General features: G+C 42.6%; 1 protein-coding gene across 1 annotated transcript; it reads right to left on the bottom strand.

Annotated features, from left to right (window-relative positions):
- Positions 1-559: 559 nt before the first annotated feature.
- LOC126983624 (glucoside xylosyltransferase 2-like) lies at positions 560-18,533 on the bottom strand. Its single transcript, XM_050836475.1, has 7 exons — positions 17,946-18,533; positions 16,832-16,973; positions 12,973-13,107; positions 11,090-11,282; positions 10,519-10,668; positions 8,923-9,095; positions 560-7,506 (listed from the first exon to the last, which is right to left on the bottom strand). The coding sequence occupies exons 1-7, from the start codon at positions 18,230-18,232 to the stop codon at positions 7,369-7,371; spliced, it is 1,218 nt and encodes a 405-aa protein (XP_050692432.1). The 5' UTR covers positions 18,233-18,533; the 3' UTR covers positions 560-7,368.
- Positions 18,534-18,668: the final 135 nt, after the last annotated feature.

Raw genomic sequence — 18,668 nt, 5'->3', positions numbered from 1 at the left:
AGTTGAGGGTCAGAGAAGACAGTATGTAAGGTCAGTTGAGGGTAAAAAAAAACCAGTATGTAAGGTCAGTTGAGGGTCAAAGAAAAAACAGTAGGTATGTAATGTCAGTTGAGGTTTGGAGAAAACAGTATCTAAGGTCAGTTTAGGGTCAGAGAAAACAATGAATGGTCAGTGGAGGGTCAGAGAAAACAGTATGTAAGGTCAGTTGAGGGTCAGAGAAAACAGTAAGGTCAGTTGAGGGTCAAAGAGAAAACAGCACATAAGGTCACTTGAGGGCAGAGAAAACAGTAGGTATCTAAGGTCAGTTTAGGGTCAGAGAAAACAGAATGTAAGGTCACTTGAGAGTGAGAGAAAATTGTATGTAAGGTCAGTTGAGGGTCAAAGAGAAAAGTAAGGTCAGTTGAGGGTCAAAAAGAAAACAGCACATAAGGTCAGTTGAGGGTGAGAGAAAAAACAGAAAATAAGGTCACTGGTGGGTTAGAGAAAACAGTATCTAAGGTCAGTTTAGGGTCAGAAAGCAGCATGGAAGGTCATCTGAGGGTTGGAAAAAACAGACACAAGCATTTCTATTTTTATGCAAGAATATAAACTATACAAAAGCCTAACCTACGTGATTCGGCACATAAATTAATCACACGGAACATATGGCTGCCTCGCAATAGAAGAATTAGACATTGTTTAAGGCGTTACTAAATTAAAGAATATGGCTGCCTCGTGAAGAATGATAGATTGTTTAAGGCGTTACTGAATCAAAGAACGTGGCTGCCTCGTGATGGAAGAATAAGACAATGGGTCGTATTTTAAAACATTTCGTCGCCCAAGTTCGCATATTTGACAAGGCTTTCGTGGGTGTTTTGGGCATTTCCAGGAGTAGTTTTACGACCCTGGTGGGAGTTTGGTCCTTCTATACCACGAACCTAAAAGAACACTCATTAGAACCTAACTGACCCCCTCTTTGACCTTTAGAAATATTTGATGTCGGAAGCGAAAGTGTCATGATACCGACCAATGTTGAAGGCGTTACTAAATCAATGAATATGGCTGCCTCGTAACAGAAGAATAAGACATTGTTCAAGGCGTTAAAAAAATCATACATATGGCTGCCTCGTGATAGAAAAGATCAATAAATTCCACGAGGCGAAACTGAATAATGACACAAAATACATCTGCCTCATGAAGAATAAGACATCGGATATAAGGCGTTACAGACCCCACCGTACAGACCACTCTCGACGCTCAAGGGCCAAAGATGCTGTACAGGAAAGACCAGTCATAAGATGCATTCACTTATTTGTACACACCATTGCCAATTAGTACTTATATAATGAAGAATATAGTAGTCCTGGATAGTGTGATATTAACTCCTTGACTGTGGATTTCCTACAAGAAGACATCACCAAGCTACAGGAATGGAACAAAAAGTGGCTGCTACAATTCAATGAAGAAAAATGTCGAGTCCTGCACCTTGGGAGGGGATATCCAGCATACCAATACCACATGGGAAACACTTCACTATCCACCACAGAGGCAGAGAGAGACCTCGGAGAATATGTTACCAGGCTACCAGTGAAGGCCAAATCCGTGCCAATCGCAGCGGACGGGTTTAGTGTGATGCATAGGTGGAATGACTACAAAACTGTGTGATTCAAGGGTAGGATGTAATGTGGAATGTATTTTATGAGTATCAGTGAATGGCAGAATGTGTGATTTACAAGCAGAGTGAATGGCAAAGCAGTGTGACATAAGTACTAATTTTTAAAGGTGCGCACAAATTAGTGAAAATGCCGTTAAATGAAAGTCTGTTGATATATTTCTTCCCAACTGTGATTTCTTTAATGTGAGAATTTAACTTTTTTCCTGCTTTAAAAAATTGTGACTGTTGGGGAATTTGAATCCATGGACTTCTGCTGTAATGAGACACCTTAATCATAATAAAATGGACGTTACAAATATATTAATGTAAACTAAATCAGACATTAGGAGAAAGAAAACAACCAATTAACATACACAAAAACTATAAAAAATAATAGAAGAAATTAACCCGGTAGCAGCGACGGGCCAAATTTGTGGCTTTACCGTGTACCAGTGAAAGGCCAAATTTGTGGCTTTACCGTGTACCAGTGAAAGGCCAAATTTGTGGCTTTACCGTGTACCAGTGACAGGCCAAATTTGTGGCTTTACCGTGTAGCAGTGAAAGGCCAAATTTGTGGCTTTACCGTGTACCAGTGACAGGCCAAATTTGTGGCTTTACCGTGTACCAGTGACGGGCCAAATTTGTGGCTTTACCGTGTACCAGTGACAGGCCAAATTTGTGGCTTTACCGTGTACCAGTGACAGGCCAAATTTGTGGCTTTACCGTGTACCAGTGACAGGCCAAATTTGTGGCTTTACCGTGTACCAGTGACAGGCCAAATTTGTGGCTTTACCGTGTAGCAGTGACGGGCCAAATTTTTGCCATGATATAAACCCCCCAAAAATAGATGATGCATAAACTGATCACAAATGCGTTGATATATATTATGAAATGGTTTGTGTGAGTGATGATTTTTTTTCTCATTTTTCTCGCCTTTAAGAAACATGATCCCTGCAGCTACCGGGTTAATACTAAAAATAAGAAATAAAATAAGATGAATAGCTGAGAAAACAAATTATGAGAATACAACCAATAAAAGATCTTGTCAAAATAAAGAAAACAAACACCAAAGAAAAAAAAAAAAAAATACATAGTTATCGTACAAAATATCAATTATATATATAAAAAAATCACCGAAGTAGAATATGAAAAACAGAACAACTAAGAATATAAACTTTCCTAATGCTCTCCCGACTGACTAGACTCGCTTATGCGTAAACTAATTTATTTTGTTCATTATTGCTTTCTTCGTCTCTACTATCAATTATATTTCTATGGCAATTGCAATATAGTACTTGTGCAACATTGCCCGACTGTCTTACTCAGCCTCCTGTTTCCCGATTTCCGACCCCAAAACTGCCTCCTCGACCCCAATAACTGGTTTCATATATAGTTATCGTTAAAATGGTTAATTATTGATGGTTTTTGGGAATAGTTATGACTCAGAAACCGGTATATACGAGGCTCTGAGTACGATAATCTGGCATTGTTGGACTTGTGTTCCTTTTGCTAAATCCGTGAACTTATACTGCAGCCCACCCAGTCCCTTGATGCGCTCTCCCTCTCTACCGTGACACCTTGAGACACAGATAGAGGGTCACATTTTAAAACATTTTGTCGCCCAAGTTCACATATTTGCCAAGGCTTTCATGTGAGTTAAGGGCATCTCCAGTAGTAGTTTTATGACCCTGGTGGTAGTTTTGCCCTTCTTCAGTAACATAAACCTAAAAGAACACTCAGTAGAACCCGAGTGACCCACTCTTTGACCTTTAGAAATAGTTTTTATTTCATTTTTTTGCCCTTGACTGCTAAAAAGAAAAAAAAAAGTAAAAAGAAAATAATGAAATGACTTTTTAGTTCAGGTTATTTTTTCTATCAAAGTCAACAATAAATGGTTTCGGCCAGTCACTAATGGCTTTAAGAGGAGAAGGCAGGGCTTAGGGACTGGTTGGCCGGCAGGGACTATTACTCTGACTGCAGTGAAGACATTGGTAGAACAGTTATAACTATGTCTATGGCAACTCAACTGTAGCTACGTTGCTTCAGGAATATTAATGTGTGACTTTCTATGAGTATATATATTCTTTACGGTAAAATTATGATTCATTTTAAGGATATATTGTGTGTGTGTGCGTGTGTGTGTGTGTGTGTGTGTGTGTGTGTGTGAGTGTGTGTGTGTGTGTGTGTGCATGTGTGTGTGTGTGTATTTATTTACCTAGTTGTATTTACCTAGTTATGGTTTTACAGGGCCTGGACTTTACGCTCGTGTGGTCCCGTCTCCGTATCTACATTTATCCAACTTTTCCTTAATCTGTATGTGTGTGTGTGTGTGTGTGTGTGTGTGTGTGTGTGTGTGTGTGTGGGTCAGATAATACATAATCGCAAGTATATTACCAACACCTGTCGTCACAAAATCATAAAAAATATCGTCACTATTCACGTCACTATACGGCAACTCATCAGACACACACTTATTTACCTTAGCTTGGCACGGGATGCTAACGAGATCACAATTGTCGATGTTACTCACTGTTATATAGATTTGTCGATTGCCTGCATCTTCTCCCTCTTCCCTTCCTTCCCTATTAAAATTCTTCACCTCCTAATCTATCCCATCTCCCTTACCTTTCCCTACACCTTTCTCCTCTTCCCTTCCTTACCTATAATCACTCTTCACCTCCCTATACCTTTGCCAGCACCGTCTCCCCGTCCTTCCCTATTATCCTTCTTCATCTCCTAATCTTTCCTATCTCCCTATACCTTTCCCTGCACCTTCCTCCTCTTCCCTTCCTTACCTATAATCACTCTTCACCTCCCTATACCTTTGCCAGCACCTTCTCCCCTTCCTTCCCTATTATCCTTCTTCATCTCCTAATCTTTCCTATCTCCCTATACCTTTCCCTGCACCTTCCTCCTCTTCCCTTCCTTACCTATAATCACTCTTCACCTCCCTATACCTTTGCCAGCACCTTCTCCCCTTCCTTCCCTATTATCCTTCTTCATCTCCTAATCTTTCCTATCTCCCTATACCTTTCCCTGCACCTTTCTCCTCTTCCCTTCCTTACCTATAATCACTCTTCACCTACCTATAACTTTGCCAGCACCTTCCTCCCCTTCCCCTTCCTTCCCTATTATCTCTCTTCATCTCCTAATCTTTCCCACCTCCCCTTCCTTCCCTATCATAAGCTTCACCTAATCTTTCCCACCCCCCTAAACCATACCTAATTAAATCTACTTGACTACTTAAACCTAATAATAAATCGCGATGCATTTTACGATACAATATACATCTCTCTTATGTTTCTCTCTCTCAAATAAGGTCATAATAAATATACGTTATCTCTATGAAACAAAAATATACGCTAACCCGAAACTGTATGGCACACACTCAAGTAATCAGGAACTAAAACATTGGGGTGATATATCCGAGGAGTTGGCAGCGGTTATGTTCACGCCCAAAGCCGCTACATGGGCCGAGCTGAACCGCCTTAACTCCTTGGATGCGGATTTCCTACAAGAAGACATCACCAGCTACAGGAATGGAACAAAAAGTGGCTGCTACAATTCAGTGAAGAAAAATGTAAAGTCATGCACCTTGGGAGGGGATATCCAGCTTACCAATACCACATGGGGAACACTCCACTATCCACCAGAGGCAGAGAAAGACCTGGGAGTATATGTTACCAGGCTACCAGTGAAGGCGAAATCTGTGCTAATCGCAGCAGACGGGTTAACGGATTTAGTGGAGCAAGATTACTGTGTTGGTGTGGCTAGGAGACTACGCAAGTGTCAAGTTATTTAGTGGTGAGTGTAGATAAGTGATAAATATGTGTTTGGTATAAGGAATGTGTTAAAGTGCATTAGATAACTGTGGTGAGAGTATATGTGGATTGCTATATATATATGTCAAATCTCTCTCTCTCTCTGTCTCTCCATACATACATACATATACACATACATACATAAATACGAAGGGCCAGATTAATGGATTTGACTCTGGGCCTAATGTTCTTTATGGGCTATTTGCTAAGGTCATATAAGTAAAGTTGATCATGCTATTTCAATCACACTCAATTCTTCCTTGTTTGTCAATGTGTCCGCCGAATGTATGCCAGTTATCAGACATTATTATTAGGTTTACTGTATTTGGGTACCATGACCACAGAGGGAATTTAACCTGTAGGCTTCGGCAATAGGAAAACCGAGAAGTGGCCGAGAAACGTCAACATTATACTGCATTTTGAGACTAAGAAAAGAGCATGGAACGTATATCAGAGTACTCCTCTCACAACCATAAAGCCGTTAAAAATATTTACTTATACTCAAACTCCATTCTTTTTGGGTGGTGTTTGTTACAAAATAAACAGTCTCGTGACACGTGGCATCTAGCTGAGAGTCACTTGTTGTCTACTTTAGAGAATTTGACAAGTGATTACTGTATGGATAGCTAATTCAGTCTAGCCGAGAGTCGCTTGTTGTCTACTTTAGAGAATTTGACAAGTGATTACTGTATGGATAGCTAATTCAGTCTGCCATGACCTTACAGCACCACCTATGACAAATAAGCCCACCTCAAGATCACCCACCCACCACAATGACACAGGGCATGCATGGTGGGTTGCTCTATGCCGCCACCGCCTACAGTTAGCTTGAATTAGGGGTTTTGAGCCGAGCCCCAAATGGGGTCTGCCGTTTCAGCGGATCGACTCGCGGGAGCTCCAAATGGGGTCCGCCGAAGTTGCCAGGTTAATAAGCTTTGAAAAATAAGTCACCAAGGAGGTTCTGTTGAATGGTTGTAAGTTCAGGCTTGAAAAATAAGTCACCAACCCAGTCCTGTTGAATGGTTATAAATTCAGGCTTTGAAAAATATGTCACCAAGTCAGTCCTGTTGAATGGTTATAAGTTTAGGCTTTGAGAAATAAGTCCCGAGATGCAGCACAGTTCTGTTAGTAAAGAGCGAAAGTCCACTGTGCCGAGACCCAGACCAAGCCCCAGGTATTTCTAGGATCCCAGAGTCCACTTAAATCTGGCCCCGCACATAAATACATACATACATGCACATACGTACACGTCCATCGGTACATATCAACTCCAGCAACAACTCGTGAAAATAAAGTATGTCTGTAACAAAATAAAATGTCCATATTAACAAAAAACAAGAAATAAATCAGAACTGGTAACACAAACAAACCAAACAAAAGTATATCGGTAAAAGATAAGACATAAATAAAATAAAAATAAATAAAATCGGCGACGACCTTTAAAAACTCTTATCTTAAATGCCAGAAGTCAGATATTTTTTTTAGCTAATCTTACGTTATTTCGCTTAGCCGTGAATGAGATCCCTTTCCTCGTAATATTAATAGACATCATCTCCATTACTCTGTCAATCACTTTCATCTTTTTCGACCACTCCTGTTTACTCTTTTATATAGGAGCAGTAAGTAGCGGGCTTTTTTTCATTATTGTTTCCTTTTTTTCGCCCTTGAGCTGTTTCCTTTGCTGTAAAAAAAAAAAAAAAAAAAAAAAAAAAAAAAAAAAAAAAAAACACTATCTTTATCTTCATCACTATCATCTTCCTCATTGTGCAAGATAAACCGATAATCCACAACCTTGAACACTATCCTCGTCTTGCCCTCTTCATCTCTCTCCTCTCCTCCCCCATAATGACAATAAGGCCAACATAGACACACGCAAACGTCACCGAACCCTAGGGCTGCCATCCTTCCTTGGGGTCATCTCAGCCGCACGGAGGAGCTGAGCATTTTGAGGAAGGCCGCGTGCATCTTCCCGCAGGTGGTGTTGGTGGTGGCCAGGAGGAAGCGCTGCATGGGGTAGTACAGGTCTTGGCGAAGGTCCTGGCCGAGCTGGAACTGTGGGGGCGTAAAGGGTTAGGGGACGAGGGGCATTGGTTGGTATTGTCAGATGCTCCCGCCCCTCACACCAACTATTTCCAAAGACCAACAAGGAGGTTAAACGAGTTCTAATGAGTGTTCTTTTAGGTTCACGGTACAGAAGAAGGCTCAGACTAAGGGCTGTATTCTTAAACAATTTGACGGCCAAGCACACATATTATACAAGGCTTTCCTAGGAGTTATAGGAATTTCCAGGGGTACTTTTATGGCCCTGGTGGCAGTTTGACCCTTCTTCTGTACCGTGAACCTATAAAAACACTCATTAGAATCCGATGAATTTCCTTTTTGGGCCTTTGGAAATAGTTGATGAGAGGGGTGGAAGCCTCTGAGAATACTGTCCTAACACCAGGGTCATAAAAGTACCCCTGGAAATACCCTAAACTCCCACGAGAGACTAGTAAATTACGTGTTCATGGGTGCAGAAATGTTGAAAAATATGTCCCATTGAACCTTGAAACTTTATCTCTATTTCTAACCCCTTTGATGCAGATATGGCACACACACTAGTATTCAGGAACTAAAATATGGGGTGGTATTTCCGAGGAGTTGGCAGCGGTTATGTTTACACCCAAAGCCTCTATGTGGGCCGAACTGAACCGCCTTAACCCCTTGGATGTGGATTTCCTACAAGAAGACATCACCAAGCTACAGGAGTGGAGCAAAAAGTGGCTGCTACAATTCAATGAAGAAAAATGTAGTCTTGTGAGGGGATATCCAGCATACCAATACCACATGGGAAACACTCCACTATCCACCACAGAGGCAGAGAAAGACCTGGGAGTATGTTACCAGGCTACCAGTGAAGGGGAAATCCATGACAATCGCAGCGGACAGGGTAAGTGAGGCAGAACACAGACGGGGCAAGAAAGATTGGTGAATACAGAGAAAAAGACAGGGTAACAGGAGAATAGATCTATATGGAGAATGTTCCTATTGCATTAATTTAAGTTTATGTAAAGGTTACCATGATATTTGTTTAACTTCCCCCGGTACAAAGAGAACAGCAAATGCAATGTCTGTACTAGGTTAAGCAGTATATCAGTCCACCATCACAACACACACACACACACACAGAACAAAAAAAAAAACAAAAAAAGAGAGAGAGAGAGAGAGAGAGAGAGAGAGAAAATGAAAGAGAGACAAGACACACCACCACCACCACCTCCTCACCAGCCGTTGCCAATTTATCGTACTCAGCGCATTTCATATTTGTAGTTTCTGACCGATAACTAAGGCAAAAAAGAACGAAACCTATCAATATTTAACAGTTTTAACGCTAACTTTAATTTCCTATCATCATTTGTGCGGTTACGACAGTCTTGGAGCCTAAAAATGAAAAATACAATGTTCAGTGTACGACAATTGGCTCCTCACCTGCTCCCACGCGCGGTAGACGGCCCTGAACGCTGGCTGCTTGGCGTTGTGGAAGGTGCCCCTGTTTCCGTGCAGAACGAAGATGCCGTGCGTCTCGGCCGTGCGACAAACACTCATGTACATACAGTGGTCGGGGCGGAGATTGTACTCGCAGCCGTAGACGTAGAGCTTGTCTGGGGGGAGAGAGAGAGAGGGCGGGGAATGAATATGACTCGTGGTTTAGCTCATCTGGTAGGTAAATATAAACGGTAAATATGAAGAGTGAGTGAGAGGAGGTAAGGGAAGACATAGAAATAGGGTACGTAATAGTTATTGAGTGAGAGAGAGAGCGTAAGGAGGAAGTGACTTGAGGTAAAGGGCATGGAAATAGGGTATGTAATAGTTAGAGTGAGAGAGAGAGCATAAGGAGGAAGTGAAATGGGGTAAAGGGCATGGAAATAGGGTACATAATAGTTATTGTGTGAGAGAGAATAGGGAGGAAGTGAAATGGGGTAAAGGGCATGGAAATAGGGTATGTAATAGTTATTGTGTGAGACAGAGAGTAAGGAGGAAGTGAAATGGGGTAAAGGGCATGGAAATAGGGTACATAATAGTTATTGTGTGAGACAGAGAGAGTAAGGAGGAAGTGAATTGAGGTTAAGGGCATGGAAATAGGGTACGTAATAGTTATTGTGTGAGACAGAGAGAGTAAGTGAAATGGGGTAAAGGGCATGGAAATAGGGTACGTAATAGTTATTGTGTGAGACAGAGAGAGTAAGGAGGAAGTGAAATGGGGTAAAGGGCATGGAAATAGGGTACGTAATAGTTATTGTGTGAGACAGAGAGAGTAAGGAGGAAGTGAAATGGGGTAAAGGGCATGGAAATAGGGTACGTAATAGTTATTGTGTGAGACAGAGAGAGTAAGGAGGAAGTGAAATGGGGTAAAGGGCATGGAAATAGGGTATGTAATAGTTATTGTGTGAGACAGAGAGAGTAAGGAGGAAGTGAAATGAGGTAAAGGGCATGGAAATAGGGTACGTAATAGTTATTGTGTGAGACAGAGAGAGTAAGGAGGAAGTGAAATGGGGTAAAGGGCATGGAAATAGGGTACTAAATAATGACGGCTTGTGTAATATAGAGAGGGAATGAAGAGGAAGTGAAATGAGGTAAAGAAAGGCATAGAAATAGGGTGTTTAATAGTGACTGCATGTGTGTGAGAGAGAGAGAGAGAGAGAGAGAGAGAGAGAGAATAAAGAGGTAAGAGGAGGAGGAGGAGGAGGAGGAGAGGCATTCAAATAGTGATTAAGAGTTACTGAGTGTTTAAGAGAGAGAGAGAGAGAGAGAGAGAGAATAAAGAGGAGGAGGAGGAGGAGAGGCACATAAATAGATGAATAAACAAATAGATCAACAATAGATAAATACAAAAAGATAAACAATAAACAAATAGATTAATACAAATAAATTAAGGGCAAATCAGGGGCAGTAAGTAGCAGGCTTTTTTTCATTATTGTTTTCTTCTTCTTTTTTTTTAACGCCCTTGAGCTGTCTCCTTTGCTGTAATAAAAAAAAAAAAAATAAATAAATAAAAAAAAAAAAAAAAAAAACTCTCCCACTCACCCGGATGAAAGTGGAAGATGATGTTGATGATGTCCTGGTCGCCCCACGTGATGGCCAGGCGGTAGTATCGGTAGATGGGGACCACGTACTCCTCCCACCCGAAGCCACGGAGGCGGGTCAGGTTCATCAGCATCACCCCGGAGTTGACGCCTGTGGGGGTGACAATGGTGGTGATGATGGTGGTGGTGGTGAGGGTAAGAATAATGATGATGATGATGATGGTGGTGGTGATTATAATGCTCTTTCGAAACACACACACACACACACACACACACTAGAAGAAAAAAATGTGACAGATAAAGCAAAAAAAAAAAAATAAATAAATAAATAAATAAATAAATAAAAGTAAAAAAAAAGAGAAAAGAAATTAAAGACAAAACAGAAATTAAGAAAAATAACACACACACACACACACACACACACACACACACACCAGTAGAAAAAAAACCTGAGAGATTAAGTAAAAAAAAAAAAAAAAAAAAAGGGTTTGAAATTAAAGAGACAAAACAGAAATTAAGAAAAATATCACATACACACACACACACACAAGCACCCCCCACCCTATACTAACCTAATCGGCCATAGAACGGGTGCTTGGCGAACCGATTATACCATCCCGTGGCCAGGTCCTCGTGCTCCGGGGCCATGGCTGCCATCTGCGAGGAGTTCATGGCCGAGAAGTGGCCCCAGAGCTCTTCCAGGGGGGCCAGAAAGAGGGTGTCTGTGTCCACATATATGAGAGCATCGATTTCTTTCAGGAGGGACTGTGGGGGAGAGAGAGGGTGAGAGGATGGAGGTAGAGAAAGGGGAGGGAGAGAACCATTTAAATACGGACTGTGAGGGAGAGAGAGAGTAAGAGGGTGAAAGGGGGAGAGGATGGAGGTAAGAGGAGGTAGAGAAAGGGAGGGAGAGGAGGGGGAGAGAAGCATTTAAATAGGGACTGTGGGGGAGAGAGAGAGTAAGGGAGTGAGAGGGGGAGAGGATGGAGGTAGAGAAAGGGAGGGAGAGGAGGGGGAGAGAAGCATTTAAATAGGGACTGTGGATGCTAGAGAGAGAGAAAAGGAGTGAGAGGAGAGAGAGGAAGGGGGAGAGTAAGGAGGTGAGAGGAGGCAGAGAAAGGGAGGGAGGGAGAGGAGGTGGAGAGAGGCATTTAACCCGGTAGCAGCGACGGGCCAAATTTGTGGCTTTACCGTGTACCAGCGACGGGCCAAATTTTTGCCATGATATAAACCCCTGAAAATAGATGATGCATAAACTGATCACAAATGCATTGATATATATTATGGAATGGTTTGTGTGAGTGATGATTTTTTCTCATTTTTCTCACTTAGAGGGACCTTTGAGAAACATGATCCCCGCTGCTACTGGGTTAAATAGGGACTGTGGGTGCTAGAGAGAGAAGGAGTGAGAGGAGAGAGAGCAAGGAAGTGAAAGGAGGTGGAGAGAGGCATTTAAATTGGAACTGAGAGGAGGGAGAGGGAGAAAGAGAATGGGAGGCACAATAGACATAGAAATAGGGGACAAAATAGGGACAGAGAGAGAGAGAGAGAGAGAGAGAGAGAGAGAGACACACACACACACACACACACACACACACACACACACACACACACACACACACACACACACACACACACACACACACACACACACACACACAAGTTATCCTTTGAAAAACATATAGACTGGATAACTGGGGAAACATACAATCTTCTTAGAAACATAAAAGCAGCATTTACATATTTAGATGAAGAAATGGTGAAGAAACTAATAACATCGATGATACGTCCAAGACAGGAATGTGCAGCATTAGTGTGGTCACCTAGATTGAAGGAAGAAATTAGAAAGTTGGAAAGAATACAAAGAGCAGCGACTAATTTACCGGAAACTCTGAGGGAACATACTTATGAGGAAAGACTGGAGAAATTGGGACTAACAACACTGGAGAGCAGAAGAGAGAGAGAGGACCTAATAGCATTGTACAGGATACAAGAGGGATTGGAGAAATTGGACAGGGAAGACCTGGTGGTACGTGACAGAAGCGTGACAAGAGGCAATGGTAAGAAATTGAAGGAGAGCGACTGTAGGAGAGACATCAAGATATACAGTTTTCCATACAGAAGCAGAACAACATGGAACGGACTTGACGAGGAGACTGTGTGTGCAAAAACGATTCATGAATTTAAAGCCAAACTGGATAATAAGCGTTATGGAGACGGGACAGCATGAGCCTAGTACGCCTCTCTTCCTATATTTCACAACTAGGTAAATACACAGAGACTCTAACCCCTCAAAAAAAAAAAGGAAAAAAATAAATAAAAAATAATCAATCAATCAACCAAATAAACAAATGCAACCCAAAATCGGATCAACCAGTCAGTTCAACCAATAAAAAAATAAATAATAATAATAATAATAATAATAAAAAATAAGTGTGTCGGCTCCTCCACCCACCGGCATGAAAAGTCGTTGTGATGCGCAGGGCTTGAACAGCTTCCTCCAGGCGGCCGCGTCCTGGCCCGGGGGGAAGGTGATGCTATGCAGGTCCAGGGTGATGCGCCGACGTACCTCAGGGGGCCACGTCGCATGCTGGAGGGGGGGGACGGGGGGGGGGGTTCAATGGTGGTGGTGGGGGGGGAGGGAGGGGGGGGGAGTAATGGAGGAGAAAAATAGTATTAATGAAAGGAATAAGGAAAAGGAGACGAGGAGGAAGAGGAGGAGGAGGAGGAAGAGAATGATAGGGCAAAGGAGGGAGGAGGGAATGCAGAAGAAGAGGAGGGAAGAAGGAACAGGAGGAGGAGGAGGAAGAGGAGGGAAGAAGGAACAGGAGGAGGAGGAGGAGGGAGAGAAAGTAAGATGGGGCTGTAGAGAAAGGGAGAGAAAGGAGGGAGGAGGAGGAGTAGAGGAAGAGGAGGGAAGGAGGAGGAGAAAGGGAGAGAAAGGAGGGAGGAGAGAGAGAGAGAGAGAGAGAGAGAGAGAGAGAGAGAGAGAGAGAGAGAGAGAGAGAGAGAGTAATGTCTTAAGCTGAGGGGGAAGAAAATGCTTAAAATGAGAGAAACCTTATATTATTTTACCTCTCTCTCTCTCTCAATCCTTCCTCCTTCTATCTTTCTTCCTTCCTTTTTTTCCTTTATCTTTCTTCCTCTTTACTTTTTATTTTATTTTCCTTCCCTTCTTCCTTTGCTTTCCTCTTTCCATCTTCTTTTCTTCCTTTCCTTCCCATCTCTCTCCTTCCATCCTTTCTTTCCCTTTTCTCTCCTTTCCTTCTTTTCTCCTTCCTTTCTTTCCCTTCCCATTCTTCCTCCTTTTCTTCTTTTCTCTCTTTTTCAATGTTCCTCCTTCCTTCCTTTCTTTCTTTCCCTTCTCTATATCTTCCTTCTTCTCTGTTCTCCTTCCTTCCCTTCCTCTCTTCTCTTCCTCCCTTTCTTCTCTTCTCTTCCCTTCCTCCTCCATCCCTCCCTTTACCTAACCTTTCCTTCTTCTCCCTTCTCTTGTTTTTCTTCTCTCCTCCTCCTCCTCCTCCTCCTCCTTTCACCTTTGACTTTCCAGCTGAATGGAGATAAAAAAAGAAGCTGTACAAGGTATGAGTGTGTGTGTGTGTGTGTGTGTGTGTGTGTGTGTAATGTGATCTTCCTAAGGTGTGTGTGTGCATGTGTGTCGATGGAATCTCTCTCTCTCTCTCTCTCTCTCTCTCTCTCTCTCTCTCTCTCTCTCTCTCTCTCTCTCTCTCTCTCTCATGAGAGAGAGAGAGAGAGAGAGAGAGAGAGAGAGAGAGAGAGAGAGAGAGAATAAAAATTTTGATATGCAAGTTAGATACACACACACACACACACACACACACAATGGGGTCTTTCATATGTTATCAATGGGCCTGTGTAAGTGTGTGTACGTAAGTGTGTGTGTATGTAAGTGTGTGTGTGTGTGTGTGTTTACATTAATTCCAACTCCCTTTTCATCTCCTCCCTCCTCTCTCCTCTCATCTTTCATCTCCCTCTTCTCTCTCTCTCTCTCTCTCTCTCTCTCTCTCTCTCTCTCTCTCTCTCTCTCTCTCTCTCTCTCTGTCTCTCTCCTTCCTCCTTCTTCCATCTAAGTAACCTCCTATCAATTGTTATTCTTTCTTTTTCATTCCTTCTTCCTTTCTTGTCTTTTCTCTTTGCTTTCCTCCTTTGCTTCCTTTTCCAGGTCCATCTCTCTTGTTTTCTCTTCCTTTCCTCCTTCTCCCTTTCTTTCTTTTCCTTCTCATTCTCTCTTCTTTAGTTTTCCTCTTTTCCCTCCTTTTCTTTCTGGCCCTATCTCCCTTTTTTCTCTCCCTTCCTTTCTTTCCTTCTTTTTCTCTCGTTTTCAATGTTCTTCCTTCCTTCCTTTCTTTCTCTCCTTTCTCCTCCTTCTCTGTATCTTCCTTCTCCCTTTCCTCCTTCCTTCTTTTTCTCTCTTTCAATGTTCCCCGTTCCTTCTTTTCTTTTTTCTGTGTCTTCCCTTGTTCTCCCTTTTCTCCTTCCCCCTTCCTTTCTTTTCTTCTCTTTCAGTGTCCCTCCTTCCTTTCTTTTCCTTCTTCTCTCTTCTCTAGCTTTTCTCCTTCGTCTTCTTTTCTTTCTGGCCCTATCTCCCTTTTTCTCTCCCTTTCCTTCCTTTCCTTCCTTCTTTTTCTCTCATTTTCAATGTTCCCCCTTCCTTCTTTTCTTTCCCTTCTCCTTTTCTCTTTTCTCCTTCCTTCTTTTTCTCTCTTTCAATGTTCCTCCTTCCTTCCTTTCCTTCCCTTCTCCCTCCTTCCTTTTTTTCTCTCTTTCAATGTTCCTCCTTCCTTCCTTTCTTTCCCTTCTCCCTCCTTCCTTTTTTTCTCTCTTTCAATGTTCTTCCTTCCTTCCTTTCTTTCTCTCCTTTCTCCTCCTTCCCTTTTTTCTCTCTTTCAATGTTCTTCCTTCCTTCCTTTCTTTCTCTCCTTTCTCCTCCTTCTCTCTTCCCTTCCTCTCTCCTTCTCTTCTGTGTCGGTAATTATATTTTCTGTTAGGCTTTCTTTTTTTTTCATTAATTTCTCTTCTAATTCTTTCTGTGATTCATAATTTTTCTTGTTCTTTTTATTCTTATTTTTCTCATATTCATTTCAACATTATTTCTCCCTTTTTATTCACACCTTTTCTCAATCTAATCTTTCTTTCATATTCTTCTTAAACTAACAATTATACCTATTTTTTTCCGTCATCATTCAAGTCTATGTCATCTCTCTGCCCAATATTCACACCTAATCACAAACTCATCTCCATTCTTTCAATTTCACTTATTTTTCTATCTTCATCTCCTCTTTCCCTTATTCAGTCTTATCTTCACTCCCTATTCCTCTTCTTATTAATTATTTTCTACTATCAGTGAAACATCATCATTTTCTTTCTTTTTATCTCTTTTATCAGTTCCCTTGCTTTCCGTCCCCTTGTTGTGGTTATCTTGGTACTTGAAATGATAAAGGGTCCACTCATGCCTCCACGAGTTGATGGGAGAGATTAAGGAGTGACGGGGAAGAGGAGGAGGAGGAGGAGAGGAGGGTGTGTGGGAAAAGAAGAGGTGGTGTCGAGAGAAGAGGAGGAGAAGGTGGAAGAGGAGAGAGGAGGAGGATGAATAAGGAGAAAAGTAGTGGTTGGTATAGGGAAAGGAGAAGGAGGAGGAGGAGGAGGAGGAGGAAGAGGGTGTGTGGGAAAGGAAGAAGTGGTGGGAAGAGAAGGAGGAGGAGAAGAAGGGGAGAAGAAGAAGGTTGCATAAGAAAGTAGTGATTGGTGTAGGAAATGGAGAAGTAGAAGGAGGAGGAGGAGGAGAAGAAAAAGGTTACATGTCCATAAGATAATAAGTAGTTGGTGTAGGAAGAGAAAGAAGAGGAGGAAGGAAGAGAGATAGATTGAAGAAGTGGTGTAAGAAATGGAAAGAGGAGGAGGAAGGAGTGTAGAGAAGGGAGGAAACAGACAGAAGAGAGGGAAAAGAAGATAAGGAAGAGAAGAGGGAGAGAGGAGTTAATATTTCCTTTCCTGTGATATCTCTTTTATATTAGAGAAGAGAAAAGAGAAGAGAGGAGAGAGAGAGAGGAGTTAATATATTCTTTCCTTTAATATCCCTTTTATAATCCCCCTCACCTTTCAATACCCCAAGAACACACCCTCTCCCTTCTCCCTTCCCTCCAACACCTCCCTTCTCCCTCACCCCCAACACCTCCCTTCTCCCTCCCTCCAACATCTTCCTTCTCCCTCCCCTCCAACACTTCCTTTCTCCCTTCCCTCTAACACCTCCCTTCTCCCTCCTCTCCAACACCTCCCTTCTCCTCCATACTCACCATCTCCCGGAAGGCTGGTTTGAGCGCCTCCTCGGTGAACACAACCATGGTCAGTGCTGTTCTGCTGAGTGCTGCTGCAGACTTAAGCATCGTCCTTGTCTCGTTGACCCGATCGCCGCAGCACACCACCGCCAACACCATCCTGGGCGAGGGGTGGAGAGGGGTGTTATATTTTGTCTCTAGCATTATGGTCTGGATCTGGATTAATGATGCGCAGGGCACTCGTACAGGTGCATAACACGCATATTTGTTGGCTGTTGGGGGGACGGGGGAGCCGAGTGTGCAAGGGAGGGAAGTGAATCAGGTGTAATTGTTAAGTGTTGGTGTGTTGTGGTGACAAGTGAGTATGTATTTGTTTTCTGAATGAGTCTATTGTATCGCAGTCTAAAATCTGATGAGGGAGGTTGTTCCAGTCACGTATGGTGCGTGGAAAGTATGAGTGTTTGTATGCGTCAGTGTTAGTGTGATATGTTTGGTATTTATGGATGTGTGTGTTATGAGTACGTTGACTGTTTGCGTTGTGTAGGTATGTTTGTGGGTCAATGTCAATATGAGTGTTTGTGATCTTGTGCATAACTAAGTCTGTGTGCTTGTCTGCGTATGTGAAGAGGTTCCATGTTTATCTGTTATTTGATCCGTGTTGTGATGCCAGGCGTTCAAGTGTATTTGTTTGTAATGAACCTAGCCGCCTTGGTGTTGATTTGTTCTATCCTATCAGTGTTTCTGTGTGTGGAAGGATCCCACACTGTGGATCCAGATCCAGATACTGGATGCTGGGAGGTGGTTGGTTACTTTGTCTCTCTCTCTCTCTCTCTCTCTCTCTCTCTCCTTCCTTCTCCTTTCCTTCCTTCCTTCTTCCCATCTCTCCCTCCAAATCTCATTCACTCCCTCTCTCCCCTTCCTCCCTCCTTCCGTCTGTCCCTATGCCTCCCTTTCCTTCCTCCCTCTACTTCTTTCCCTTCCCTCTCTCTCCTTTCCTCCTCACTGACCCTCACGTGACCAAACAGACCCACTTTAAGGTGAAAGATAACAATAACTAAGCAGAAAAACAATCACTACCACACCACAATCAACTTAAAACACAATAAAACAACAACAGCATCCCGGAACCCACCTGGAGATGACATGATGCCGAAGATGCTGGGTGCTGGGAGATGACACAACAGCCTCACTTTTTACACTTTTCCACGGCAACACAAGCTTCTGGGGATCCTTTGAAGGCGCAGGACTCGAGATAGGATGTGCAGGAGTGGAGTTCAGGAGGGAATAGCGGGGTGGGAAGGAATGGCAGGAAAATAACGTAAAAATAGTGAAAACATTCCCCGTGGTCCCAAGGAGGAGGAGGAGGGAGAAGGTGATCGTGAGAAGGAAAAGGAGGCGATAAGTACATTTCATCCTCATTGTGGCACTCAGCTTGGCACTACATATTGGCGTTTTACAGGTGCCTCCATGCTCCCTGCCTCTCCCTTACGCCAGCATTCTCCCTTTTCTCTCTCTCCTCCCTTTCTCTCTCCCTTGCTGCCGCGGCCTTCAGGAGGAGTTGTCGTACGGTGGCACTCGCCTCGTTTTATGGTTTTATGCTTTATTTAAGGATTTTTAGGTTTAGGGTTGATTATGTGGTTGATTTTTGGGTGGTTTGTTTGTTCCAAGGTGTTTTTTGTGTTTGTTTTGGGTGTTTTTGTGTGTGTTTGGTGGGGTTTGTCTTGGGTCTGGCAGCGCGGTGTGTTTGTTTACATGTATGGGATGATTATTTTATTTTTTAGTTTGTGTTTTATTATTTTATGTAAAGGGGGACAATGGTGGTGGTGTTTACTGGGGTAGCTTCTTCTCTTTTTCT

Source organism: Eriocheir sinensis, chromosome 54 (genome assembly GCF_024679095.1).
Source record: "Eriocheir sinensis breed Jianghai 21 chromosome 54, ASM2467909v1, whole genome shotgun sequence".
Classification (NCBI taxonomy): Eukaryota; Metazoa; Arthropoda; class Malacostraca; order Decapoda; family Varunidae; genus Eriocheir; species Eriocheir sinensis.
This window is presented reverse-complemented; position numbering and strand designations above follow the sequence as displayed.